General features: G+C 46.1%; 14 protein-coding genes across 14 annotated transcripts, besides 43 other annotated features; all 14 read right to left on the bottom strand.

Moving 5' to 3' along the window:
- Positions 1 to 26,667: part of a sequence feature (heterozygous, Esmeraldo-like haplotype) that runs on past the window's edge.
- Positions 95 to 118: a microsatellite.
- Positions 233 to 267: a microsatellite.
- On the bottom strand, positions 320 to 2,452 carry Tc00.1047053506755.120 (hypothetical protein, conserved; the record flags this gene model as incomplete). Its single annotated transcript, XM_813659.1, has 1 exon — positions 320 to 2,452. One exon carries the CDS (start codon positions 2,450 to 2,452, stop codon positions 320 to 322), a length of 2,133 nt encoding a protein of 710 aa, XP_818752.1.
- Positions 935 to 994: a sequence feature (GA-rich).
- Positions 2,666 to 2,694: a sequence feature (AT_rich).
- Positions 2,806 to 2,847: a microsatellite.
- Positions 2,896 to 2,954: a sequence feature (T-rich).
- Positions 3,035 to 3,075: a microsatellite.
- Positions 3,237 to 3,352: a microsatellite.
- Positions 3,404 to 5,083, bottom strand: Tc00.1047053506755.110 (hypothetical protein, conserved; the record flags this gene model as incomplete). Its single annotated transcript, XM_813658.1, has 1 exon — positions 3,404 to 5,083. The coding sequence occupies one exon, from the start codon at positions 5,081 to 5,083 to the stop codon at positions 3,404 to 3,406; it is 1,680 nt and encodes a 559-aa protein (XP_818751.1).
- Positions 5,157 to 5,189: a microsatellite.
- Positions 5,264 to 5,305: a sequence feature (A-rich).
- On the bottom strand, positions 5,628 to 6,437 carry Tc00.1047053506755.100 (hypothetical protein, conserved; the record flags this gene model as incomplete). Its single annotated transcript, XM_813657.1, has 1 exon — positions 5,628 to 6,437. The coding sequence occupies one exon, from the start codon at positions 6,435 to 6,437 to the stop codon at positions 5,628 to 5,630; it is 810 nt and encodes a 269-aa protein (XP_818750.1).
- Positions 6,462 to 6,490: a microsatellite.
- Positions 6,665 to 6,751: a sequence feature (T-rich).
- Positions 6,860 to 6,885: a microsatellite.
- Positions 6,993 to 7,946, bottom strand: Tc00.1047053506755.90 (hypothetical protein, conserved; the record flags this gene model as incomplete). Its single annotated transcript, XM_813656.1, has 1 exon — positions 6,993 to 7,946. One exon carries the CDS (start codon positions 7,944 to 7,946, stop codon positions 6,993 to 6,995), a length of 954 nt encoding a protein of 317 aa, XP_818749.1.
- Positions 8,402 to 8,434: a microsatellite.
- Positions 8,535 to 8,624: a sequence feature (T-rich).
- On the bottom strand, positions 8,701 to 9,681 carry Tc00.1047053506755.80 (uncharacterized protein; the record flags this gene model as incomplete). Its single annotated transcript, XM_813655.1, has 1 exon — positions 8,701 to 9,681. The coding sequence occupies one exon, from the start codon at positions 9,679 to 9,681 to the stop codon at positions 8,701 to 8,703; it is 981 nt and encodes a 326-aa protein (XP_818748.1).
- Positions 10,563 to 10,616: a microsatellite.
- Positions 10,969 to 11,952, bottom strand: Tc00.1047053506755.74 (mitochondrial carrier protein, putative; the record flags this gene model as incomplete). Its single annotated transcript, XM_813675.1, has 1 exon — positions 10,969 to 11,952. One exon carries the CDS (start codon positions 11,950 to 11,952, stop codon positions 10,969 to 10,971), a length of 984 nt encoding a protein of 327 aa, XP_818768.1.
- Tc00.1047053506755.70 (hypothetical protein, conserved) lies at positions 12,160 to 13,080 on the bottom strand (the record flags this gene model as incomplete). The annotated part of the gene is made up of 1 exon (XM_813654.1): positions 12,160 to 13,080. The coding sequence occupies one exon, from the start codon at positions 13,078 to 13,080 to the stop codon at positions 12,160 to 12,162; it is 921 nt and encodes a 306-aa protein (XP_818747.1).
- Positions 12,839 to 12,884: a sequence feature (G-rich).
- Positions 13,172 to 13,218: a microsatellite.
- Positions 13,253 to 13,333: a microsatellite.
- Positions 13,334 to 13,361: a sequence feature (AT_rich).
- Positions 13,537 to 13,567: a microsatellite.
- On the bottom strand, positions 13,676 to 15,253 carry Tc00.1047053506755.60 (hypothetical protein, conserved; the record flags this gene model as incomplete). Its single annotated transcript, XM_813653.1, has 1 exon — positions 13,676 to 15,253. The coding sequence occupies one exon, from the start codon at positions 15,251 to 15,253 to the stop codon at positions 13,676 to 13,678; it is 1,578 nt and encodes a 525-aa protein (XP_818746.1).
- Positions 15,562 to 15,600: a sequence feature (AT_rich).
- Positions 15,985 to 16,024: a microsatellite.
- On the bottom strand, positions 16,074 to 16,811 carry Tc00.1047053506755.50 (hypothetical protein, conserved; the record flags this gene model as incomplete). The annotated part of the gene is made up of 1 exon (XM_813652.1): positions 16,074 to 16,811. One exon carries the CDS (start codon positions 16,809 to 16,811, stop codon positions 16,074 to 16,076), a length of 738 nt encoding a protein of 245 aa, XP_818745.1.
- Positions 16,817 to 16,854: a microsatellite.
- Positions 17,074 to 17,934, bottom strand: Tc00.1047053506755.40 (hypothetical protein, conserved; the record flags this gene model as incomplete). Its single annotated transcript, XM_813651.1, has 1 exon — positions 17,074 to 17,934. One exon carries the CDS (start codon positions 17,932 to 17,934, stop codon positions 17,074 to 17,076), a length of 861 nt encoding a protein of 286 aa, XP_818744.1.
- Tc00.1047053506755.30 (hypothetical protein, conserved) lies at positions 18,401 to 19,471 on the bottom strand (the record flags this gene model as incomplete). The annotated part of the gene is made up of 1 exon (XM_813650.1): positions 18,401 to 19,471. One exon carries the CDS (start codon positions 19,469 to 19,471, stop codon positions 18,401 to 18,403), a length of 1,071 nt encoding a protein of 356 aa, XP_818743.1.
- Positions 19,567 to 19,600: a microsatellite.
- Positions 19,624 to 19,655: a microsatellite.
- Positions 19,779 to 19,817: a microsatellite.
- Positions 19,913 to 19,970: a microsatellite.
- Positions 19,976 to 20,018: a microsatellite.
- Positions 20,057 to 20,083: a microsatellite.
- Positions 20,185 to 20,204: a microsatellite.
- Positions 20,211 to 20,251: a microsatellite.
- Positions 20,418 to 20,491: a sequence feature (GA-rich).
- Positions 20,575 to 20,600: a microsatellite.
- Positions 20,783 to 20,822: a microsatellite.
- Tc00.1047053506755.20 (paraflagellar rod component, putative) lies at positions 20,862 to 22,640 on the bottom strand (the record flags this gene model as incomplete). The annotated part of the gene is made up of 1 exon (XM_813649.1): positions 20,862 to 22,640. One exon carries the CDS (start codon positions 22,638 to 22,640, stop codon positions 20,862 to 20,864), a length of 1,779 nt encoding a protein of 592 aa, XP_818742.1.
- Positions 22,731 to 22,785: a sequence feature (T-rich).
- Positions 22,861 to 22,902: a microsatellite.
- Positions 22,984 to 23,012: a microsatellite.
- Positions 23,153 to 23,184: a sequence feature (AT_rich).
- Tc00.1047053506755.10 (hypothetical protein, conserved) lies at positions 23,479 to 25,149 on the bottom strand (the record flags this gene model as incomplete). The annotated part of the gene is made up of 1 exon (XM_813648.1): positions 23,479 to 25,149. The coding sequence occupies one exon, from the start codon at positions 25,147 to 25,149 to the stop codon at positions 23,479 to 23,481; it is 1,671 nt and encodes a 556-aa protein (XP_818741.1).
- Positions 25,319 to 25,364: a sequence feature (G-rich).
- Positions 25,564 to 25,595: a sequence feature (AT_rich).
- Positions 25,878 to 25,902: a sequence feature (AT_rich).
- On the bottom strand, positions 25,902 to 26,667 carry Tc00.1047053506755.5 (hypothetical protein, conserved; the record flags this gene model as incomplete). The annotated part of the gene is made up of 1 exon (XM_813677.1): positions 25,902 to 26,667. A coding segment is annotated over one exon (766 nt), but the record flags the coding sequence as incomplete, so codon positions are not given.

Here is a 26,667-nt window from a genome sequence, read left to right as displayed (position 1 = left end):
AAAACATTTAGTGTCAAATCAGCGGAAAGAAAAAGAAAACATCAAAAAAAAAAAAAAGATACATGACAACATTCTCAGACCTCTTCCATGCCCAAACAACAACAACAACAACAACAACGAAATACCGCTCGCACCCATTGAAAGGCAACACCAAACAAAATAATAATGAAGATATTAATCAACATCATCATCTTAAACATCAACATCATTAAAATAGTAAAACACAAACACGTATATATATATATATATATATATATATATATATATTGAGAGAGAAAGAGAGAGAGAAACACAAAAATCGCGGCATCCCTGTTGATTTCTACGACACTTCTTTTCCAATTTCCGCATGACTCTCCATATTCATTGCCTCCTGCTCATACTGTGCAATAAATGTCAACAGTTCCTCCGTGATTCTGGCAAGCTTCTCTATGACACCCTTAGCAACCTCCGTGATTTGTAGTGCCGGCCTCGCGTCTTTTAATTCTGTCCCTGTTAAATGAACAGTTGTGGCGCAGGCAAGTCCCATTAGTTGTGGAAGATGCTGCAGAAAACGAACAAGATAACACAAGTGTGCATCATCAAGCCAGGAAGACCCAAAACCACAAAGAAAACCCTCATGGTCCTTTTCTTTTAATGAGGTAACCTCACTACTTCCGACAATCTTCCGAACAGCCTTCTCGGCATTCCAATCATAAAAGTCTGCCTTCTCCTTATCGTACAGAAGTGTGTGGAGAAAAAGACGCTCAAACTGCTGCTCAATAAGAACAATACAGTCCATGTAAAGCTGTTCCTCCTGCCGCGGGTACTCAAACGGGTTGACAAAGTTTTGACACTCCCGTTTCAATCTATAAAACTCCCTTACGGAAGCAGCAAACGCACAAAGAACGGCACGGCAGCTAAATGCAGAGTTATACGTGTGCTGGACGGAATTTTTCTCCTCCTTCTTGTCCGCTCCGTCCTCCTCCTCCTCCTCCTCCTTCCCCTCCTCTTCCTCTTTATTATTATTAGTACCATTGTTGATAGTATTTTTGTTGTCCCCTTTGTCATTATGAGAACGAGTGGATGAGCGAATAAGACGTGCTCGAAGCGTCTCGCGGTGAAGATGGTCCGAAACCAGCCGTCGGCGTAAGGCATCTGGTGTTGCAAACACTGGCTGCAGTGCGGTTGGCACAATGGTTGGTGTGATGTAATTCGCAACTGTCACCGCCGGGGCCCGTAGCGGAGGGCTTGCAGCTTCGGCCGCCCTTCCCTTCATTGCGTATGTTGTTGCAGTCGCCGTAGAGAGAAGAGAAAAAGAAGGGGAAGCAAAAGAATGTGTGCTCGTAACCATTTGCTCATCATCTTGAGTGCTGGTAAAATGCAACTGCTGTGATTTTGATGCCTGTGAGAGTAATTGTTGCTGCGATTGTTGTTTTTCCCCCGTGACATATGCGTCAACTCCGGACTTGGTGCCTTTTAAAGCAGGGACGTGACGAATAACAAAGTCGTCAATCTTCTTGTGGGCAAAAGATTGAAAAGATCTCGCAAGCTCCACCCACGACTGCACATTGCTATTAAATCGAACGCAGTTGGATACCATCAGCTCCACGTCATTCCGCAGCAGCACCAACGACTCTGCAGTGGTGCTGCCAAAGACAGACGACGGGGACGCATCACTCGCCAACAATTGCCTGCGCTTCGACTGCGTCTGTGGCTCCGGATTTTTTGATGTTGTTGTTGGTTGCGGAATTCCCAGATAATACCCACTTGCCGCACGTTCTCTGAGAATGGTAAGGTTCATCTTCACTGGGCACACCTCCTCGTATGACTTCTTCAGCTCCGGGTATTTCTCCGCCACGTCCACCGCGAAGGCCCCCTGATCCTCGCGGCGGTTCAGAGAGTCCACTAGCCTGACCATCTCCGCGCTAGTCGCAGAGAGACCGTCCATTTCACCGGAGCGACTCTTGTCACCACCTCTATGCGGCTGTGGTTTCTGGGAGCCATGGACACCTGACGTGTCCTTGGACTCAACACGCTGTCGCTTTCCACGACTCGTCTCCGCCGCGGTGGCGGTGACAGCAGACAGTCGCAACGACGATAGACGGCGTCCCCCGGCCTTTTTTGTAACGTACGCGTCAATCTGCTCTTTCGCAAACGCCTCAAATCGCTCGGCAATATTAGCTAGAGGCCCCTTCGTGCCGTTAAAGCGGTAACAGTTATTTACCATCAACTTAATGTCTTCCCGCAGAGCTGTGAGGTTCACGTCGTAGCTGTACGCCTCATTGGCGGCCTTCTCCGCGGCAGTCGCAAGGTCACATCGCTTTGGACATACCCGCGTGTACTCCTGTTCAAGGTGAGGGTACACAACTAAGACGTCCATTGAAAAAAGACCCTCATCCTGCGGCCGGTCAAGAGATCGCACCAACGCGACAAGTTCTTCTTCCGGGTAAAACTTTTGCCGCCTCTCCTCCATGTACGTTCCGTCCCCCCCGCCCCTCCTTTCTGGTGATAAAGCTACTATATGTATGTATATGTCCCTGTGCGTGTTTGTGGCTATTTTTCTTTCCTTTTCTTGATCAGTCGGCTTCTAGCCTTGCCCAAAGAGAAGTGTGAACGGCAATCTTACAAACACGCCCCTGACCGCAATATAAATTCCACGGCAAAATTAAATGAGCAAAGCGGTCAGAAATAAAATTTAAAAAAAAAAAAAAAAAAGGCACCCAAAAAGGTGGTGCGTACATTTCACATGCATCCCAACACAAATCAATTCGCTTACATCAGAGAAAACATCCATGTAATGATGTATGAAACCGTTTTATTTTAAGAAAAAAAAGAAAAAAAGAAAAAAAAGAAAGAAAGAAAGAGAGAGACCCAAACCCCTTTGCGTTAACTACCACTATTCCCAATCACCTTCAGAAAAAAAAAAAAAAATAATAATAATAATAAAAGAAGAAAAAGAAAGAAAAATAAATAAATTTTTTTTTTTCTCTTTTCTTTTCTCCAGTCCCATTGAAATTATTACGATACCCTACTGTACACACGCATATATATATCTTATCTATCTTATCTATCTTATTTATCTATATATCTATATATTGACAATCTCTTCTATGCTCTCCATGCAAACTCTCCCCTCTCTTCCCCCCTCCCTCTTTTAAATCTCGTTTCATTGATACAGAAGAGACGCTAATTTATGAGGAGGCGGAGGCGGAGGGGGCAAAAGGATGCAAATACAAAATTCGAAAAGTTTACTTCCGATATATAGATATATAGATATATAGATATAGATAAATAAGATAGAGAAATAGATAAAATTAAATAGAAATAATAATTAATAATTAATAATTAATAATTAATAATAAATCAGATAAGTTTCTAACTACGGCTAACAAATCCCTCCATATGCATTGCGGTCTCTAGTTTATTATGCCCATATATTCCATCCTTCTCCTCTGTAAGTGTGCATCACTGCTGAAACTTCACCTTCTTCCGTAATGAGAAGGAAAGAGTCAACAAGCTCAGCCAGCACACTGCTGTACTCGGGACGAAACACAATGGGATCTCCAATGCTAATAAGACGTTCCTCTGGTGTGCCATCTAACACCATCACGCCCACCTCAAGATCATCATCAATGTCTGCACCATGACTGTTTATGGATTGCAGCTGTGGTGGGTAGACTGGGATGGCACCCGAAAGATTATGCCCAAATCCACTGCAAATGACTATTCGATGTGGTGCCACTCGTGTCACAGACAATGCAAAATACAATGATGGCTTAAAGGGAGAATCAACGTAGCAATCCAGTTGATGTCCACACAACAATCCCGCACCCATACATACCTCAGCAAGAGTGCTATCCTGTGCAGAATATACCAGTGACACACTGCTTCCACCACTCGTCAGAAGATCTTCGGGTGACACCTTTTTCTTGTACCCTAATCGTTGAAGAATCGACATACAGCGCATTTGAAGATTCCTTGATACATACTGCTTGTACCACTGCAAGAGTGGGTACCGTAAAAACCACCGTGCTGGAGTACATCCAATGGCGTTGGGTAAAACGTTAGGGGCAATATCCATTTGTGACAGTTGCCCATTTTCATATGTCCACAACCCTCGAATAACAAATTGAACCCCAACCGGCAACTTCTCCTTCGATAGTTTCGCATTAAATTCCCCTACTTTGCCGCAGAATTGCGTCACTTGACGAGGACTACAAAGTGTTTGTGGTTCCTCGCTGCGCCAAAAACATTTCTTCAAAGAGTCACCCGAGAAATCAATACGGACCATCAATTCAAAGTGCAGTGACTCCACTGCATTGTCAAAGCCCAATCGGGTGTACCCACGATCCGAAATCCACGCCTTGGCGGCATTCCAGAGTAATTCCAACTGTTCCACCGCATCTACCACCACCAGACAACGTACCTTTGAAGAGAAATTGAGAGTCATAGCCTCAACGTAGCGATCGGCACTCAGCGCATCCAAGATTGGTTGTCCTAGCAACAAGGAGGAAAAAGTCCCACGCCGTGCCCACAGAAGTGTCTCTGCAGCGGTGGATGTAAGCAGACCAGAAACAAATGGCCTTCCAGGGGAAATAATATCATATTCTGGGCATGGGACAGCATATTTCTCCATCAACGCTGCCGCACGCTCCAGCAACTCCGGACACCGCACGCCTTTGGTAGACAATCGCACCTGTTTATTGTTTTTTAGCAAGAGTGAAACCACCGCACGCACATTTGCTTCAAAGTTGGTATTATCTACGAATACAACAGGGCAGGAGACGGATGGAGTTGAGGTTTCAGTCGCACCTGACCAATTCCCTGCAGAGGAAGAAGCCCGTGCCACTCCTGGCTGCGCCGCCAAAGGCTTGGCGGTATCCTTCGCCGTGTGATCATCGTCATCGCGGTGTTGGTGTTGGTGAAAATCCCTCGCAGAATCATTTTTTCTGAGAGAGGCATAAAATAGCGACACAGCGCGAGGGATAACAAGTCGAGCACGAGACACGCAACACGCGGCACGATACTTTGTGATTGCATACACGGAATACGCTCCAGAGAGGACGGCAATGGCTAAAAAAGAGAAACGCCCAAAAAAGTACATTTCCGCCTCGCCGTACCCCCTATTTTCTTTACCTGTTTATTATTATTATTATTTCGCTCTTTTTCTCTTTTACACAAACAAACAAACAAACAAACAAAAAGCAAACTGACCCACAGACTTTCCCCCTTCTCCCTCTCCTTTCCCTCTTCCACACCAATAAGCGTTTGCCTTACTGAACTATTTCTTTCTTTTTTTTTTTTTTTTTTTCCTTTTCTCCTTTTTGCTTCACCTTTTCTTCCCACCCACCCACTTCTTGTCGTTCACTCTCTGTTATATGACAACTGCAAGGAGGGACCCCACACGCACACCTCCAAAATTCGTTAAAGAAAAAAAAAAAAAGAAAACAAGGAGTCAATAAACGCAAAGGATATGCACAACAACAACAATTTTAAGCCACATGTGATTCGTCAAGAGGATAGAGAAAAGAAGAAATATACATAAGAAAGATGGTTACAGTAAAAACTGCTGGAGTTCGTCCCAATGTGGGTATGTACCCGACACAAGCATGAGTTCTCCTTTGGCCCATAATAGCAGAGGTCGCTAATTACGATGAAGCGATAAGTTGATGGAGGCGTTGAATCTCTTCCTTCGTCAAAACCACAACACCCATGCCACCAGTTTGCCCCTTCGCCGTTGGTGGACGTGTGGAAGCGGTGCTCTGAGAACTTAATCTCCTCGGAGTGGTTCGGAAGCTGTCTGCTCTTCTTGTCCCTGCTGCCATCGTCATTACGGTCGCCGCTGTCGAGATTGTTGTATTGTGAGTCATTAACGAAGAAGAAGAGGAGTAGGGTCGATCCCGCGGTGTGGTCATCAGTCGACTGGTGGCACGGTTTGACAACAAACCCCCCGTGAGGTTTGACCGTATCGTCGTGGCTGCCGAAGAAGGACGAAGAAGTAACGGTGGCTGTCGCCTTGTGCTAGTAACGGTATTCATTGATAGTTTTTTCTTCGGTGTGTGTGTGCCTGCACCGTACATACACCAGTCAGGTCGCCGTGGGGTGTTGTAGCCGCTCCAATTGCGGTCGAGGACTTTCAGTGGACTTGCAAACAGTGTGATGGGCAATGAGTCGCTGTCGCACACGTTACAGTCACGTGCTGTGACGGTTTCGTGTGATTCACTTTTTGCAATCACGCTGGTGCATTGTGCTTGCGTATCTTTGTTTTGCTGCACCAAGGGCACATCGCTGCTAACAGATGATGCCGTGGTTGCGGCGCTTCCCAAACAAGGCGGGCCTCGAACAAAACTGCAGCGGCGACGGTCAAACGACTGCTCATAGAGAAGAGCCGTTTCCCGCCGGCGTGCCGCACGAAGACGTTCAGCCGTTGTGCGTGGCGCAGATTCATCGCCCGACATTGTAACGATGCAGTAATAAGAGGTTCTCTCTCTCTCTCTCTCTCTCTCTCTCTGTTTGTGTGGAAAGGGTGGAAAAATAAAAGAAATACACCACACAAATTCTTCTATGCAAGGAGGCAGTAGGACTTTCCTTCTATGTGGTATTCGCTGACTGGATGCTCTAATTACCGCTAACGACGCAAACGCACATGTTTCAACGTGCCAAAATCATCCAATGTTATGTACATAAAAACACAAGAAAGTAAAAAAAAAAAAAAAGATAAAATAATTGAACAGCATAAAGAGAGAGAAAAGAATAAAAAAGAAAAGAGAAAGCGGAGCAGCACAGCAAGAAAATAAAATCATCACGAGTCTACATGTGTGAGTCTTACTCCGTATAATTCCAGCAGTAAATAGCCCCATCGAATAAAAGGGCATTACAAAATAATAATAATAATAATAATAATAAATAAATAAATAAAATAAAAGGGATATTGTGGCGGCGCACACGCTCAGCACCGCCGCACAAGTTTTATTGCGTTTCAAAGAAGCATCAGACCTAATGCCTGTTTCTTTTCATCTTCGAGGATGTCGTTGCCGGTGTGCCTCTACGGATTGAATCAAATCCTCCTTCTCGATGCATCCATCCCATGAGATGCCATTCACCCACATCATTGTTTTAAGCTCCCGCACCGTCATGGACTCCATCGCCTCACGAGTGGAGGGAATCGGAATCGTTGCCACGCCCTCATCCTTCGAGCCAAAGCCATAAGAAGATGCACCCGCAGTGTCTTCTCCTTCCGCCGCCGCCGGGATCGGCGAATTTGGCTTCGGAAAACTATTGCCTTTCGTCCATGACCGATAAAATACATCGGGGAGGATCATGTCTGCCACGCGCGCTGCCCGATTAACGTACGATGGGAACTTCTTCAATTTAATCTCCGGAAACTCTTTACTGATAGCATCACAAAACGCACGGGAGAAATGATTGCAATTTCGCTGAAAAATATGATAGTTGGAGGCGGACCAAAGTGGGCTCATTTTCCTCAACACGGCATAAATACGTGACGGTTCTGTGTCCGGCGGTAGGTATCCAAGCACGATGCTTTCCTTCAGCATTTGCCGAGGCAACACAGTTTTCGGCAGAGAGGGGAAAATACCACAGACATGCGATGAACAACCAGCACAGCCTGCAAATGACCACTCTGTACCAAAGACCTCCACACCGGTATGGTACACGCCGAGGCCAACCCACTCATTCAGACTTCGCGATCCACGGACGCTGCGTCTCTGCAGATTGTAGACGTTTAGTACGACAGCCACCCCCTCCCTCCTCCTCTCAGTAGTAGTAGTAGGGGCATTGGATGAGGATCCTGCAGGAACGGTGCTTGAGAATGAGGGTGGAAACCCAGGAGCAGCGGTGGAGGAGGATGAAACCGCGGGCCCATTGCCTTTCGACGAATTCTTTCGCTTTTCTGCTACGCCACTCGTCGATAACACCTGTTTTGATTTTGAATCACAAAGACCCATATTTCCAGCCACCCCTGGCCTTCACTATTACTCGTCCTCTTCTTCTGCTTTTCCCTTCCGATCCTTCCTCGTCGTTGTCTGTTGGTTGCGTCGTGTAGTAAGAAAGAAAGAAACAAAAAAACAAAAAAGCGCTTGTTATATGCGTCTGTACTTGCGGCCGTCCTTGACCGAGTATCCTGAATACACTAGCAATGGAGTGATGGGCAAACAACAGAAATGAAGGCACGGAAAGCATTTCAAGAGAAGCGAGTGAAAAGTAGAATCTCCAGTGAAGCTACATGTCATGTCATGGACCGGTCAGATGAAAGCCAGGAATACTCCGCAGCTCCTCGGCTACGTGAGATACCGCTGGTGAACATCTGCCCAGAAATATTCATTGCGTACAGAACAAATAAAGAGGGAGTGGCAATATACACACAAAGAGAATAAGTACAAGAAAGGTAATGAGAAACAGTTATATATATATATATATATATATATATATATATGCCGATAGTCCATAAAATGATGATAACGATAAACAAATGTCTTCAGTAAATGCCAATAAGAACCAGACGCTACGGCAGACTTCATATTGTAATGATACGCAAAACAACAACAATAACAACAATACAAGATGAATAAGAGTAAAGCAACGGAAATGAAAAGAGAAGGTAAACAACAACAATAAAAAAAAAACCACACGTCTACTGGCACGAACACCACATATATATTCATTACACGTACTCATCCATATATGTGTATATGCAGAGTGTTATTGGGATGGAGTGCTGTCCTTCTCGGTTTTGCTGTCATTGGGTGCCTCGCCGCCACAGTAAAGCATCGCCCACGAGCTAAAGGCACCAGGGGGCGGAAGCGACACGCCGGCAGCTGCTGCAATCGTCTCAAAAGGTGCCGGTGTGTTGGGTAATAAGTCCCTACGAGAGTCGACAGGTATCGTTTTTTTTTCACCCCTCACAAAATCCGTTTCCCCTTCCGAAAGAATTTCCCGTAGCGTTCCCGGCACGTTTTGAAGAGGTGGTCGAAGGGACTCAATCTCCGGCCGCTGTCCAAAGACAAAAGGTTCCGCTACCGTGAGACGATGAACCCATTTACTGCCATCCACGCGACCTCGTTCTTCCTTCATGCGGGCAATCTCCCTGGCGCGCTCTTGCCGCTGCAAAAACTCTTCCACACCTGGTGCTGTCATGAAGGCAGATCCAGACGCATTTCCCGAGTACCCATGTATCTTTGGGCTAAATGTGTACTGCGAGTAATCCTCCGCATGCAACGTACGTTTTTCCTCCAACTTTTGTTGCCGTCGAAGCTGCCAAAGAGCATTGCGTTTCTGTACCCTTAACACGGACCCTCCTCGTACTGTCGTGAAGAAGTCACCCTGATTTGCGGTGTTCCCGACATCTCCCGGGCTGCGTGGATTGGCACTTGCCTGCCGAACTGCGATCTGCCGAGAAACACTGCCCACGGACTGTTGCCGCGCCGCTGACGGGGTCAACTCTGTCTTCATAAATTCTTCCTCTTGCGCCAAATTCCGTTCCATTCCTTCTTGTGCCTTTACGCCAGCGCCTGTCCCTCGCATCACAATATCGTCCATATTGTTTTCATCCGCGTCAGCAGCGTTGCCATCATATCCGTCCGTGTTTTGCATCCGCATCTGCTGACGCCGAATCCACGCGGCGTTGGCGTTGAGTTTCTCACGCTGCCGTACAAGGAGCTCATCAGCTGAATATGCTTCCATGAATTCGCCGAACTTTCCCACAGAGTGGAATAATAATAATAATACTAATAAAGGAAAGAGAGAATGAGAAAGCAATAAATAATATAAATACCGAAAGCAGCAAGTGTCCCACCCTGCCCCTCTTTTTCAACGACACGCAAATTCAAAAAAAAAAAAAATGAAAGGCCAAACTATACCCCTCTCCTCACTCTTTGTTTTATTTTATTTTCTTTTTCAATTTGACTGTATTCAAAACTGTCGTCGGGAAAGTGCACCGTGCCATGTGACGGTACGCCTCCCAGTAACGACTGGAGACCGTTGTGTGTCCGCCATGGCGAAGAAGAAGATGTGGCACCTCGTACAGTGGGGCCTGCAACAGGCACATGCCAAAAAAACCATATGCCTTCGCTACAAGTGGGCAAATTTTTAGGGTCTCGTACGCGTGCTGGCAACGTACCACTTCATCCCGCTGCGCCCAAAGACAGTTGCAAGCGTTCCCATGCAGCTTGCCAACAGCCGTCCAATGCGTGCGGTGCTGCTCTTCTGCCTTTTCCAGTGTAAATTAACCCCTCAAAAGGAAGATGAAGAGGCAGCGGCCAGCCCCAGACTGCGCTTAATATGCCTCAAAGACCCCAGCACGGTTGCTCTTCATGAAGTACTCATCCCCCTTCATTCAGTGCGTCTCCATGGCTTCCCTCCGGCACCTTTTCTCTTCAACTGCCGCCCCCCTCACTACACGCCGTTGAGTTCAAAAGATTAAGGGCGCACATGCGTGCGTAAGCCCACATAACACACACACACACACATAAAAGCGCATGCAGAAAAAAAAAAAAGAGAGATAGATGGAAGGAGGGATGTACAGACAAGTATGTATTTAAACCTTGGCAGCAAAAACAACCAACAAAAAAAAAAAAAAAAGAAGAAGAAAGTTCAAAAAAAAAAAAAAAGATAAAAAACACAATATGGAACCGTAAGAATCCATTTCTGATTAAGGAGTAGGCATCTTCATAAGCCTGCACAGGAATAATAAATAAAAAAAAAAGGTGGGGGGACGCAAACAGTCTTAGCATAAAAACCAACAAAAAAAAAAAAAAAGAAAAAATGTGTGTGAGTGTCGGTTTTTTTTTTTTCTTCCAAATTTGATGCCAATGCCAGCACACAGAAAACAAACAGATGCGCATTCATATATATATATATGCCTGTGTAGGCGTGTGCTTTTGTATAAGGGCTATCAAACTGGCCAACAACGAGTAGCTCCTCCATTCTCGTCTTACTTAATCAGTTTCCTTTTCTTGTGTTCTCATATTATTAGCACCGTACTTTTCCATTTTCCCCCGCCGCTGTGTGCCCTCTTCTGTTCTGCAGCAGCAACTGATCCGTCTTGCTTTTCGCCAGTTCGTACACCACCATTGCCGCACCGCTCACAGGGCCCGCCCTCACCAGCGACACCCCAATTCCCCGGTACATTGCGGAAATCTCCCGCCTAAAGATATCCGTCACCTGCAAGAAGCCAATATTGCGGGCCTGTACAATTGTTTTTATGGTGTCAAGTGGATATAGGAGGGTCCATGTAGCCATGGAGGCAATGCTGCCTGCAAGGAATGCTGATTGACTCGTAAAATACTCCGTGGAATCTCCCACTATGACGGTTGCGCGAGGACCCCACTTCTGCTGCGAAAACACACTAAAGAGCTCACATAACCACCGCCTACTTGCATCATACAAACCCAAATAGCAACTGGCAAAAAATATATCCTTCACGACATGGTACCGGAATCCACGATAATATCCACAAAAACCCTCATTGCGGTAAATATCAATTGCACACGTCCAGGCATTTTTTGTGACGCAGCGAGTAGAAAACTGTGTTTGGATCTTTATGACATGCATCGGGCAACCAATAAGTGTCCCAAAGCCACCCGCAATTGCCCCTGAACGAAACGGCGATGCCCCTATCCATGCAAATATTTTGGAGAAAGTACAACTCACGTACGATGGGGAGGCCCCATGTGATGTTCGTTGAATATCATGTTGCCGAAACGTGTCCCACACAGCAAACTGCAAACTACGCTTTGTTGCTGACATCACCAAGGGTGGAGTAACACCACGGTACAGACTCCATGCCCCCTCTGCACGGGTCATGCTCCAAATTGTGCACACAAAGGATCGGCTTGCTCTGGGACCCACAGCTTGCATGCGGGTCTTGGCGGTATCAAGCGGATGTCCTAGAGCGACCGTTGTTAATCCTTGCGCCGCCCCGGGGAGGAACGTTAAAATCATCTCCCCATCCATTTAATCGCAGTTTTCTACATTTATTGGAAAAAAAAAAAGAGGCGGATAACACGACAAGATGACAAAAAAAAAAAAACAAAGAAGAATTCACTCACTTCTAGAGTCAATATGGCCAGTCCATAAAAACTAAAAACGCAACTACACACAGAGAGAGAGAGAGACATGCAGAAATAAAAAAAAAGAAGGAAACAGATGTACATTCAATTCTCATAGAGTTACAGTAAAGGGCTTCACATCCCACTGACTGTGTTCTACTTTACATCCAGGACAGACAATAGGCAGCACGGATCCATCCTCGTCACGAACCATCGGAACGAGCTCGCCGTAGGGATCAATACGTAAGAGCTTTCGACCGCATTTGCCACAGTAATACGCCATGCGGGGTCCGCAAAATCGTGGATCATTCTGCGCAACCCTCTGTCCCCCACCCTCTTTTTGCCTCCAACAACCAATCTCCTGCAGGATGGGAGGAATTTCAGGCGTTTCCACTCCGACGCCCGTTGCTCTTTTGGTTGCGGTGGGACGGAAATCCTCCACATCTGTTCCCCCTACGTTACTTGCCGTGCGAACGTAATTGTTCGAAAGTTTGGAGCGAATATTCGCGTGATCCCCATATTCGTCAAATGGCACCGCCTGTTCCCAGCTGGTGTGCTCTAGTTGGCATCGTGGACAACTCATTGGAAGCACTTGGCCAAAGGATGACACAGAGAGTGGTAGCGGCTTCCCATTTTGGTCCATGGCAAGAACGTGATAACCGCACATGCCGCATTTCCATGAAATTTTTATCCGTTTGCGAAAGTTCGTCTGAAACAGGGAATCACTCAGGGCGGAGCGGTTCGAGGATCCGGCAAAGACATTTTCTCCCAACGACCGCTGCCCTTGTTCACCTTCCTCCTCCCCCTCCCCCGCCTTCTCTCCTTCTTCCTCTCCCTTCATGTGCGTCTTTAGCATCGTTCCTTGTAAGGAGAAATCGGATGTCTCTGTCGTTGCTTCATTCTCTTTATTGTACGGTAATCTCAAAGTCGATTTGCCATTTCCCTCCACAATACTTCGGGTACCCGCGTTGGAATGCGTAACGACGTTATTTGACTCCCGCAACGCCGAACCCCTCCCTAAGGCCGTGTACATGTCAACAAGTTGAGAGTTGCAATGCTATAAATGTATGCATGCAACTCCCGTGTGCCCCCCCCCCCCACACTTGACCCACTTGTCCTGTTAATTGTTTTTCTTTTTATCGTTCTTGTTGTTGTCGTTGTTGTGTTTGTTTTAAATTACAGAGGTGTATGCCACACGTACACACAGAAAGAAAGAAAGAAAGAGAGAGAGAGAGAGAGAGAGAGAGAGAGAGAGAGAGAGAGAGAGAGAGAGAGAGAGAGAGAGAAAAAAATAAAATAAAATTCAAAAAATTTGAATACAGCACGACAGTGTCTGCGTGTCTGTATGCGCGTTGTTTGTTATTTATTTAATTCCTTCTTCATTTCCGTGTTTCCTTCAGGGTTGTTTGGTCATTGACCTTAGGCGCAAGCACGCATGGAGTTTGTGGTTGTTTTTCTCTCTTTTAACGTCATTAGAAGTCAAGAATATAAAAAAAATAAAAAAAAAAAGAAAAAAAAAACATCAGAAGCAATATTTACATTTTCCAAGTGCAAAAATGAATATTCGCCTAGACAAAAAGTATAATAGAGAGAAAAAAAAAAAAGGGATATAAATATTACATTTCCACCTAAACGACGGTACGCCGTGAATCTCGTGGTATCACTGTGCGTCTGCGTGCATCCAAATGAGAAATCGCCATCTCAAAAGGATCAATTTCCATAATGCACACAGCCTCCACATCTTCCGATGGACACGTGCCGCCGGTGATAAAAACACGTCTTCCAGCCGCCGCCAAGGAATGGTGACAGCGGCTTGGGAAAGGCAGCTTTTTTGTCTCGTTGGCCACCACTTTCACCCATGAAATAGATACATTGTTCTCATTCTTTTCAAGCAAACGCAGGATCCAGGCATCAGACAGAACCTTACCACCAACTCCAATGCCGCCGTGGAATAAAAGCTCATTAGGACTTAACACGCAGGCCGCATGACCGTACCTCGCCGGTGGGCCCAGGGGACCCACATTGATAGCCGTTTCCACCCATTGTTTCTTTTCTAGATTGTACACCGCAACATCATTGCAAAAGTCCAGAACCAGTTTTTCAATTGGCTGTACCACTTTTGGGTCTACCTTCTTGCCCTTTTCTGGACGACGCCCTGTTGGGACCGGGGCCAGACGACGTCCGCCGTGAATAACGATGTAGCGGTCCAACAGCACTCCAGCAACGTGGGAAGAGCGGGGAAAGGGAGAGCTATTGGACGTCTCCACCCCAGTCCGTTCAACCCACTTGCGGCTTCTGAGGTCCAGCGTTCTCATGACTGACAAGTTGCAGCCAACACCACCACCAGCCGTGTTCCCGCCAAAAACATACACACAATCTTGAGCCACGCAACCCGTCATGCACGTCGAGGGCAGTGAAGAAACAGCCATCCCACCACGAATGTGCAGGAGAGATCCTTTATCCATGTCAACCCCCACCGTGTGTGAGGTACGGCCGTTTCTCTTCCAACCGCCAATAAAAAAAACCACGGGGTGCTCGCGCGCCGCGGGAGTATCAGATTCCCCCGTTTTTCCGCTGCCGTCAGCGTCGTTCCCAGCGTACACGCCTTCGTTCGCTGCCTCGTATAAACACGCTGAATCAAAATTCGAAACGGCAGTCGAAAGCACTGTACAATCGTCCTTCCGCACGGAGCACCACTGTACTACTGTTGCCGCCAATGTAGGCCATGAAAACCCATCGGGCACCTGCAGTGGACGGTGGATGAAAACAGGCTCACTTGGCGCAAAAGCCTCGCCCTCTGAAAGCGTCCGCTCCTTCTTATCCTCCCCCGCATCGACATCATCCTGCCTGTTCATATCAATTTTGGAAGAAACCAGCTCCTCGACCTCTGATTGCGGGGTTTTCTCCCGTAATGATGCGCCTTCCACACCCCACGTGCGGGTAATTTCGTCCCAACACTCCGCAAGTGGCATGGGCTCCAGCGTTTCCTCCAAGTGCGCTGTTTTCACTGCCTTCGGAAGCGTGTCCAAATCGCACCCACCCACGACGTACAACAATCCGTTTTTGGGATGAACGTACGAAAGGTGGCCCATGCGCCTCCGCAAGGGGGCGTTCACAGATACACAGTACTCCACCTGTGCTCTTAGCGCCATCGGTGGGGTCTTGTCATCCGTGGCGTCCCTTCCTTTGCCTCTCTTTGGTGGCATCTTCTCTCCCTCGCTTTCTCTCTATCCCCTCCCCTATTGATGAAGACCGTTGAGTGGATAAAAAGGCACAACAGCAGCCATAAGGCATCAAACAACAACACACACACCGTCATATCGCCCTGCAAACACATGCGTATGAACACAACGTTCTTTCCCCCAAAGTTTTCTTTATGCATCTACCCCCCTCTTTCTCTCTTTTTTTTTTTTCCCCCCTCCCCGTTCCTTCCGTGAGAAGTGCCAGACGCCGGCCAACGCCAACGGCCGCAAGCCGAAGCCGCTAAAAGAGGAGGAGAGAGGGCGGTGGTGCCTAAAAAAAAAAAAAAAAATTTATTATTCTTTTTTTTTTAGTAAAGATCCGAATCAGCAACAACAACAAAAAAGAAGACGTATTTATATCAGAACAGCAGCAAATTAAATGGTGACCCTCCCCCCCCCAAAAAAAAAGAAGAAAAAAAAAGAAACACGGATCTTCACCTCCATACATTTTGATAATATTAAATACAACTTTTCACACGGGCCTCCCCAACCCCCCCCACTCAATAAAGCAAACATTTGAGAAATCGCAATTTCAAAATGAGTCAAAATGTAAACTTTACACGCACCCCTAAGTTTTTAACATTTGACCTCATGTATTTTCTATTATTTTTAGTAGCAGCCCACAATAAAAAGAAGAAGAAAAAACAAAACAAAACAAAGATTATGCATGTTTTTTTATTTATATGTGCCTCCTCTTCTCTTTTTTTTTTTTTCTCTTTTTTTTTTTTTTTTTTTAATTCTTGTTGGTTCCCCTTGGGGAGATGTTTCACTCCACGTCTTGGACCTACTCCGCTACTCCCCCACCACCCCCTCCTCCTCGATCCATCGCATCGATCCGTTCAACCAATTTACTGGGCATAAAGCGTGATGCATTGCGTGCCAAGCGATTGATCCAGCGAGGCATTAACGGTGGCAGAATCGCCGTCTTACCATTTGACAGTTCGACCACCTCCCGCTCACCATCATCGTAGACGCGGAGGTTTCCTTGTCTTTGCTGCTCTGCCCGCACCTCCGGGGGCAACAGTCGCATCGCAAAGGCCTCTGAAAAGTGGTTGCAATTGTTCTGCACCAGATGGTACGCACGGCCGGACCACTGACGGTCATTCTCCTTAAACTCCTTCACAAGGTTGAGCACCTCCTGCTGTGATAGTTGTGTCTCGCCAAGAACGAGTTGCTCGCGAAAAATGTGTGGGGGCGAATATCTCGGTGCCACCTCAAACACCCCGGAGCCCTCATCGCAGCGGCCAAACGCAAACTCCATGCCGTACACCTCCACGCCGGTGTGGTGGAGGCCTATCCCGGCGTGGTACAAGACATCATTCGCCTCAGTCAGGTCGTAGAGGTTGAGGAACACCGTGTTCTCAGCAAACTTCCGTTCACCACGGCCCTTCTCCGTGGCGCTGACAGGGGCCCTGGCGGTATCCCCGCTTTTGTTCAACGGCTTCAGTACGGATTCAACGGTGGAGATAATACGAACCAATTTCGGCGAGTTTGCCGCAGCGAGAATATTCTGCAGCGACATAATTGAAATAAGAAAGAAAAAAAAAACAAAAAAACAAAAAAAACACCCACTTCCAGTGAAAACGAAAAGAAATCAAAAACTGTACCCATAAAGAAAGAAGGAGAAAAAGTAAAAAAGAAGTCATTTCTCGGACAGTAAGAGAGAGAACATCGCCCCTTCCCCTCCCCCAAAGGAAGAAGACATGCAAAAGTGCAAAAACAAGAAAATACAAATACACGTACAGAGGAAAAAGGAAAACAAAAGGAAATAAACAAAACACGCATCACTCCACCACTTCATATACAGTCCTTGGGGAAACTTTCCGTCGTCGCTTCACGGGCTGATAGCCACCACTACTACTGCTGCCACCGCTCCCGTCATCGGAAAGTATCACAATATCTGGCTTCCTGAGCGAGCGTACATCTTCGTCGCTGTCGATAAGAATCACATCCGCCTCACAATCAATCGCGGCTGAGACACACTCACTGCGGCTGTGCTCCTTCTTCTTAATTTGTGTCCTGTTATTTCGTCTACACCGTGTCTCCCAGCAAGCAAGAGGAAAAGGATACTGCTCCCGAAATCGCCGTGCCTGATCGACTGCCGTGAAATAAATCGCCTCCAGCTCTTCTAGCAACGCCGCACCTGCAGGCAGAAGCGCCAGCACCTCGCCCTTTGCAAGAGCGTCTTGTGCGACAACCCGCGTGACGCCATTCTCATCCACACGGTACGACAAACTTTGCACCTCTGACCACTCATCGGTTGAAAGTGAGGCCTTCCGCACCCGTTCGTTTGCCGCGCGACAGTCAGCCAAGACCTGCACAAACAAAATATCCAACGCCGCATCTCGCAGTGAGGCTTCATCGGGACAGAAGGGCGAGTCCCCCGCTTCCATCGCAGTGTGTGCCGCCTGTTCCTTCTCCGTCCCTGTCATCGTGACGCCTGTCCCAATCTCCAATGAGACGGCTGACATACGAATGAGGTGCACCACGTACTGTAAGTGTATTGGCACACCAAAGATCCACACCAGGAGAAAAAGGTGCCGGCGCACATCCGGCACCAACCAGCCAGCCACCTTCACCGCAAAAGAGGTGCTTCCGTGGTACTCTGGCAGTCTGCACGGGCCCGCTCCCTCCATAACACACATGAAAAAGAAAAAAATAAATAAATAAATCAAGCGGCACGCGGGCAAATATGAGAAATTACAAAATTTCTCACTAAACCGCCAACCCGTCTCGTGGACTCGCCGCCCCTCAACCCTTTGAAAACGAAAAAAAAAAAAAAAGGAGTAGAGAAAGCTGCAACGCGGGAAGCGACTAACACTGGAATATCGCTTGACTCCAATTATATGAACAAATGACCGTCTGTGGACCGTGTAATTCTTGGAGAAACGGCTCACGAAAAAAAAACGATGGGCGAGGAAATCAGCAAAAACCCATCACCCCAGAGAAATGAAAACATCCAACGCGGAAAAACACACAGATACAAAATACATGGGCCAATTAAAGATTGATTCAACGGGCACTATACATGTACTTTACAAAACATGACACTCAGACTAGTGTCAAAAATGTTCTGAAACTCCAAAGACCGGCATGATCACCCGTGTACGCTTAAAACAACCCACTCCGTGTAAGATTACCAACAAGAGTTCGATGATGCTCTAAAGAATTCACTACCTCAGCCTCTAATTCGGAATATTTGGGTGGAATCAACGCATCCGTGGTGAACGAGGGGCCATATAACCCACAATGCACTCCTCTAACAGTCGCCTCCGTCGTAACGGTGTAGTTACACCTGTTCCCGAGAGTGCCGTCTATCTGACGGGCGGCAATGGTGTTGGAAGAGGCATATTTCGTCTCCGCCGTGCGAGACTTCTCGATCCCTGCAGTCAACAAACCCGAGAGAGGTGAAGCGTGGGATGCATCACGATAAACATGCTCCAGCACCACCAACTCCACCCTTTCACGACCCACACCTCGACTCCAAAACATATAATCCCGCACGTTAAATATGTTCATTGCCGTGACGCCGTGGTCAAGGTCCAGATAGCGAAAAGATGGGCGAAGTACCCCCCACGCAGACTGCGCTTTTCGCACCATTAATCCCCAGTGACCCTCACCCGCACCAGACACGGATCGGCTACTGAACAAAATGGCTTCTGCTGCATTGCTATGCCGAAGAGCCACACGCACACCGAGTTGAAGTAGAAGAAGTGGCGGAAGCAATGAGTAAAGCGGCATTTTTACAACATCATGTTCCGCGTGCAATACTTCAGGACTAGGACGTTCCGCACCACTCTTTAATTCCACATGACGACTCGTCCTGCCCGAATCCTCTAATTTGGATGTTGAAAAGGAATGTACATCTTTCCTGAACACATACAATGTCGTCGTCAGTGGTGTGGGGGGGTGATGAATATCGTCCAGTGCATCGCGGTGTCGATTCACTGGGACACGTCCATTCTTCCATATTTGAAAATCATCCTCGTCGTCAATAATGATATGACACGTTCCATTTGGTGGACTAAGCATCTTAGGGTTGCATGGAAGTTTGTACTTAAAGATTGGATTGTAATCAACTCCAAATGCTTCTTTCATGTGAGAAACAAGTCCGTTGTAATCCTCCGCCGTAGCCCAAAGTCCCTCGCCGGGCAGTTGTCCGAGTAACACAAGATACTTCATGAAGTGCTGGTGTCCCCTCCCTCCACAGCCGCTTTTCGCACACCCCTAACCCCCTCATGCAAATTAATTTATACATTCATACATGTGCATGCGTGTATACATATATATATATATATATATATATATATACAGATGGATATGGGGAAGAATAGAAAAAAAAAAAAAAAAAAAAAAAAGAGGAAAAGAGGTTGCATGCGTAAAAAAAGGGCATAAATTGCCAGCATCAATAAGAACGCGGCCATTAGAGCAATAACGGCCATGTATGTGCAATCGTATACAAAACAATATGGAACAAATAAGAAAAATCAACAAAAACAAAAACAAAAACAAAAAAAAAAAAAAGACATCCAATTCTTCTTGTAATACATCAAAAGTAACAAGTAGAGTGTGTCGTTGTGATTGCGTCCAAATTGCAGGAGCAGCTGTCAGTTCGGTGAGCGTACACACACACACACACAAAGACCAACAACAAAAACAAAAACAACACACACACACACACGTATGAAAAGAAGAAAAAAAAAAAAAAAAAAAAAAAAAAACAGAAAAAGGTCAAACGGAAATATCAAACATGGGCAATAAAATGCAAAACAAAGAAAGAAAGAAAGAAAGAAAACAACAACACACAGAACATCAGTGAAAGTCTACAGCTGCAAAAAAAAGAAAAAAAAAAGTGATTTTTTGAATATTCTGCAATTACTGAGTGAGTAAAGCTGTATATATATATATATATATACTTGTATCTTTCTCTTTCTCTTTCACTTTCTCTCCCTCTCTCTCTCTGTGTGTGTGTGTCAGTCTTCTTCCTTTAGAACCGGCATCCCCTTGCCGCCACAAGAAAATAATAATAATAATCGATCAGTGGGAAGAGATGCGCCAATTCGGGCCTTCCCGCCCTTCTCTCCCCCCTTTCATGCGACATCATTCGCCCAATTCTCGTCAATTTCCGTCTCCCTCTCTCTCTCTCTTCCTCTTTGTTTTTTTGTTTTTTTTTGTTCCTTCTTTTCTTCCATTTCTTCCTCTGTTACGTTTACTGGAGCACAGTTTCCCCCATATTCAATCTCTCCAAAGACACATCATTATTTCACATCGTAGTTTACATCCAAATATATATATATATATATATATATATTTCCTTTTCGTCTTTCTCTTCTTCTTCCCTGTTTTGTGAAGATGCACACACACATGCACGCAAGGCAGTTTCATGTGGAATCGAGACACCCCAACTGACAGGACACACACACACAGAGAGAGAGAGAGACACACCCTTCCTCTGCATCTCGTTGTTCACTTTCTTTTTGCCTTTCATTCCTCTTTTTCTTTTATTTTTTTTTTTTACTTTTTTCTTTTCTTTCATTCAAATTTCCTTCAAGTGTACACACTCTGCTCCCGTTCAATACTCCGGCGCTGCGGGGAGGTTGCGTATCGCAGATTCGGTGGCAGCCTCGTCTTCCTCGACGGCTTGACGCATACGGTTCAGCACATTCCTCTTCTCCAAAACTTTGCGCTCCTCATTCTCAACGTAATGCATGGAACGATCGACAAATCGGTTGCGTTCTTCCACCGACTTGATGCCATACTCCTGCAGTGGGTGCACAAAGGGAGTACCACTGCGCTCGTACTTTGCCAGCACACCCTTTTCAACGCTTTGAAACAACTGCTCGCCAGCGTCCTGCGTTGCGTTGAGGGCGTTAATCACGCCAGAAACACCCTTCATCTGTTCAATGATATCATCCAACTCCAGACGGTAGTTGCTCATATTGGGGTCAAGACTCTCCATGGCGGAGTCGCGGTTGTGCTCCAGGAGGCGGGCCTGTCGCTCCAGTGTGTCAAGGCGGTGCATCTTCTTTACCGTCAGCTCGCCGCAGCACGAGACAAAACCGCCGTACGCGTTCATGAAGGCCTCTGCCTCAATGTCATTGAGTTGATCGAGAACCTGGCGAAGATTTTGTTGCGGGATGCGGGTGACCATTTCATCGACGTACGACCGCAGATCTGCTGTGAGTTCTTCCATCCCGTCAAAGTAGGCGAGGCAGCGGAGGAGGCGATGCTTCTGCTGCTCTTCCATGTTAACAAACTCATTGTATGCCGTCACACGCTCCTCCTCTGCCCGTTTCGCCCGCACCTGCGCCTCAACCATTTCCTTCTGCTTCAAAGTAATATCTCGTAGCTCACGTGCCTTTTGACGCAACTCTTCCACCAATTTCTTTTTCTGCTCAACAATCTGGCCAATTTGTGCGGCTGTTTCCCGCTCCTCCGCGTTGTAGACCTCCAAACACTTCTGGTGGTTGCCGTCCTCTTCAAGGCGCTTTTTATCACAGTTATGAAGGTCGTTACGAAAGGCCTGGCGTCGTTCATGAAGGGCTTCCGCAAACCGCGAAATGCTGTCCGCCGCATCGCGACGCAGGGCTTCCATCTCAGCCGCAAAACCGCTCTCTTGAGAGGCCATATCTTCCCCGAGAATCTGATGCATAAGCTTCGCACACGCGTTCACAAATTCGTAGCGCGCGGCAATTAATTGTCGGTGAGCCCGTTCCACCTCCACCACATCCCCTTTAGCAACAGCGCGTTCATATAAATGAATGGCATCCTTCAACTTTTCCTGCACCTTGTCGCGTTCACCGTCAAGTTCCGAGAGTTCCGCACGCAATTCCGCCATAAGGTCGACATACTGAATTTCATACAGAGCCCCACAAACGTCAGAAAGATCACGCGCCAAATCGGGTGGTTGATGCGGCTTCAGCGCGGAAAGGTTGTCTCGCATCAGTAGAAATCGACCCCGTGGAAGTTGTGTCCGGGTTTCTTGCAGAGTCCGTAAGATGCTCCGAATTCCCGCAACGTCAAGTGGCGGACGCAAGAGAAGTTCCGCCATTTCCTCCACGGTCACTTCCTGTTCACAGTGCTGCATGACTTTCTGCTCCGTCCAACCACATGGGGCTTCATGCCTGTACCGCTCCCTCAGCTCCTTTGAGGCTGCCAGGAGCTCGGAACCGCGTGAGGAGAGTGGCACCAACCGTCCCTCCGTGTACGCCACGTAATTTTCCGCCGTGGCAATGGCGTTCTCCACGAGTTCATAAAGTGCAGCCAATGCACGATGGTTTTCCGCCTCCTGGACCGCCCGTCGTGGGTACTGAGGGGGCACAAGGGCAAATTGCTCATGGTAAACCGTCATTGCCGCAGTTTATTTCTCGTTGCGTCCCTGTCTTCTTCTACCGTGGCGTCTCCTGGAAGTTCACACGTTTGTTCGAAACTCCCGTAAGCCAAAAAAGAAGAAGAAGAAACAAAAAAAAAAAAAAAAAGAGAGAAAAAAAAAAGAATCAAGGAATACGTCAATATTGAATCGAAGGACTTTATCTTCGCTCAATTCACACCTCCCACTTCCCTGATGTTCCTTTTATTTCTTTTTTCTATTGTTTTTTTTTTTTTTTTTTTTTGGCTTTACTTAGTCACTTGACCCTTCTTTATTGTTGTTGCGTTCTTTAATGTGTATGGCACACGCAGGAACCCACCAACGGAAGAAAAAAAAAAAAAAACAAAAAAAAAACACGCATCAAATACATTCAAAGACAACAAAATTAATCCACATACACACACAGAGAGAAAGACAGAGAGAGAGAAAAAAAAAAAAAAGGGTCAGTCACGCAAATTGTACCGGACAAGGATACTCCGTCATATATATGCATGTATATTATAATTATTTATTTATTTATAAATTACTGCTTCGTTGTTCCAGTTTCTTTTTCGCAGACTAAAGGATTCGTAAGATATCTGTAAGTATGTATGTGTGTATATGTGGGGGGAGGGGAACGAAAAGATGCTTACATCATGGGCTTTTTTTTTTTACATTGCATTTAGACAAAAGCAAACAAAAGCTGTTTTTTTCTTTTAAGGATGATAAGACACACAGAAAAGAGTGTGTGCACTATTATATATATAAACACAAATAGAATGAACATGCATTTTTAAAAACACTTTAAAGAAGAAGATGAGGAAAAAGAATTATTTTTTTTTCAATCCTTCTTTTTCATCATCATTTGACTCTGTTTCTCTAAAGCGTTGGCCAGAAGCGGATCATCAATGTCCTTCTGCCGCCGGCATAAATAACACAAAACTGTTACCATAATGATTGCAAGCACCGCACTACCAAAAGTAATGGCAGCGATAATGGCTGGGCTTGGTGACTGGTCATAATTGTAATTTCCTTTCACCGGTAAAGATTCTTTAAACGTAATCCATAAATGAGAATGACGAGCTCCAAATGGAATAATTGTACCATAAAAACCAATTTCCATATACATCATACCGCTTGTTATGTAGGAATCACTCAATTGATTTAAATCCCGTGTCACTTGTTGCAATGTAAAGTTTCTATCTCCACTAAAAAAAGTGTTCATGACTTCTGAATCGGATAGCTTTTGAACAACTTGTCCACGGTACAACAGTGCCATTTCTCGAAACGGGTACACCACGTGCTCAAATGCACCATCCCGTTGCAACGGGTGTCCTTCCACTACCCCAAATGCGTCTAAATGCGACGCGTTAGGAGTCACATCAAATTGAAATAGTTTCGGGGAGCGGGATAACACGTCGGGGATGCCTGAAATGCCTCGAAGCAATGTAATGTACGTCTCATCGTATTGCAGCTTCCCAAAGACAAGGAGGTTGTTCTTTGCCGCAAGAAAGTCGGCAAGTTCATCATTCTCCGTCCATCGGTAACTCACATTGATGTTGAGGAGAAGCGTTGCTTTCCGCTGGGTGTGGATGCAAAAGTCACTCGGGTTGTAGCTGCTGCGGAGCCCCAACGATTTGCCGAGGGAATCTTCGCAAATGTGTTTGTCCTCCAACCGCGCTGAGACAAGAAGTAGTCGTGGGTAACACACCCACTCTTTATCGAACCTGCGTTTCACCCACACAGTGCCGATCGGACAGAGACAGACTGCTTCAACCTTCTCATCGTGTTGGCATCCTGCCCGTTGATAATCATTCAGATTACTGTACTCGTCAGCTGTTTTGCTTCCGCTGCTGCAATTAAAGATGGTGGTGGTGGGAACCGCCAGGTAGCCAGACCAGCACGAGTGAGGCGGTAATGTTCTTTTTGGCGGCAGTAAATACCTCAATCCGTCGTCGGGGTCGACGGCCCTCTTCACCTCTCCATTCTGGGGTGCTTTTAAATAGTTGGGCGAGATCGAAATCGCCCTTAGCTCTGAACCCTCCATATCTGTCGGTGCGTTGCGTTTTAATTTATCAGCGACGGTCGACGGCCCCGCTGCGTTAAGAAGCGCCTCCACGAAGGAATTTATAAGTTGCGCCCAGCGGAGAAACATCGCGGCGGGATTGACCCCGTCCTTCGCAGGACGCGGATATGTTTCTCGCGGTAACGACATCCGTTGCCCATCCGACGTGCCGGCAAGCAACAAAAGCCCCAAAATAAGAATTATCGCTACTACTGTGGAATTCGCATGTGACATTGCTAATAACTGCGCAACGCAATTTGCCCTATAAACCCTGTGACTCCCCTTTTTTTTTCGCCCTCGCTTTCCCAGAATAGTTTTTTTTTTTCTTTTGGTGCACTCTAAAATAATAATAATAAAACGTTCATCAAAAGTAATAAATAAATAAACGACAATAATAAGAAACAGCCCCACACAGCAGCATGTGTCTGTGCGTGTGTGTGTGTGCATGCACCTACGTATGAGGTGGTGCAATGTAATGGGGTAGAACGCCACCGGTGATTATGCGTGACATATTCCCGGCACCGCCTTTTGTGTGCATGCGTGCCATCGTCAGAGACACGGAACAACAGAGAGAAAATTATATGCACCGCACGCCGCGCGAGAGGCACCAACAGAACCCCGCACCCTCCCGATCCCCCTCCTCCTCCTCTTCTCCCTCCGCCGTTCGAGGTTTAAGAACAATGAATAGGCAGAAAAAAAATACAAGAAAAAAAAAGGGGAGGAGAATTACACGTAAAAATGTTCAATAAGCAAACAACCACACACACACAAAAAAAAAAAAAAAAAGAAAACGCAATGGAAAGTAAAGGGTCAGTCACGCAAATTGCACCGGACAAGGATACTCCGTCATATATATGCATGTATATTATAATTATTTATTTATTTATAAATTACTGCTTCGTTGTTCCAGTTTCTTTTTCGCAGACCAAAGGATTCGTAAGATATCTGTAAGTATGTATGTGTGTATATGTGGGGGGAGGGGAACGAAAAGATGCTTACATCATGGGCTTTTTTTTACATTGCATTTAGACAAAAGCAAACAAAAGTTGTTTTTTTTTTGTTTTTTCTTTTAAGGATGATAAGACACACAGAAAAGAGTGTGTGCACTATTATATATATAAACACAAATAGAATAAACATGCAATTTTAAAAACACTTTAAAGAAGAAGATGAGGAAAAAAATTTATTATTATTTTTTTTCAATCCTTCTTTTTCATCATCATTTGACTCTGTTTCTCTAAAGCGTTGGCCAAAAGCGGATCATCAATGTCCTTCTGCCGCCGGCATAAATAACACAAAACTGTTACCATAATGATTGCAAGCACCGCACTACCAAAAGTAATGGCAGCGATAATGGCTGGGCTTGGTGACTGGTCATAATTGTAATTTCCTTTCACTGGTAAAGATTCTTTAAACGTAATCCATAAATGAGAATGACGAGCTCCAAATGGAATAATTGTACCATAAAAACCAATTTCCATATACATCATACCGCTTGTTATGTAGGAATCACTCAATTGATTTAAATCCCGTGTCACTTGTTGCAATGTAAAGTTTCTATCTCCACTAAAAAAAGTGTTCATGACTTCTGAATCGGATAGCTTTTGAACAACTTGTCCACGGTACAACAGTGCCATTTCTCGAAACGGGTAGACCACGTGCTCAAATGCACCATCCCGTTGCAACGGGTGTCCTTCCACTACCCCAAATGCGTCTAAATGCGACGCGTTAGGAGTCACATCAAATTGAAATAGTTTCGGGGAGCGGGATAACACGTCGGGGATGCCTGAAATGCCTCGAAGCAATGTAATGTACGTCTCATCGTATTGCAGCTTCCCAAAGACAAGGAGGTTGTTCTTTGCCGCAAGAAAGTCGGCAAGTTCATCATTCTCCGTCCATCGATAACTCACATTGATGTTGAGGAGAAGCGTTGCTTTCCGCTGGGTGTGGATGCAAAAGTCACTC

The sequence above is a fragment of the Trypanosoma cruzi genome, genomic scaffold (genome assembly GCF_000209065.1).
Source record: "Trypanosoma cruzi strain CL Brener 1047053516725 genomic scaffold, whole genome shotgun sequence".
Classification (NCBI taxonomy): domain Eukaryota; phylum Euglenozoa; class Kinetoplastea; order Trypanosomatida; family Trypanosomatidae; genus Trypanosoma; species Trypanosoma cruzi.
This window is presented reverse-complemented; position numbering and strand designations above follow the sequence as displayed.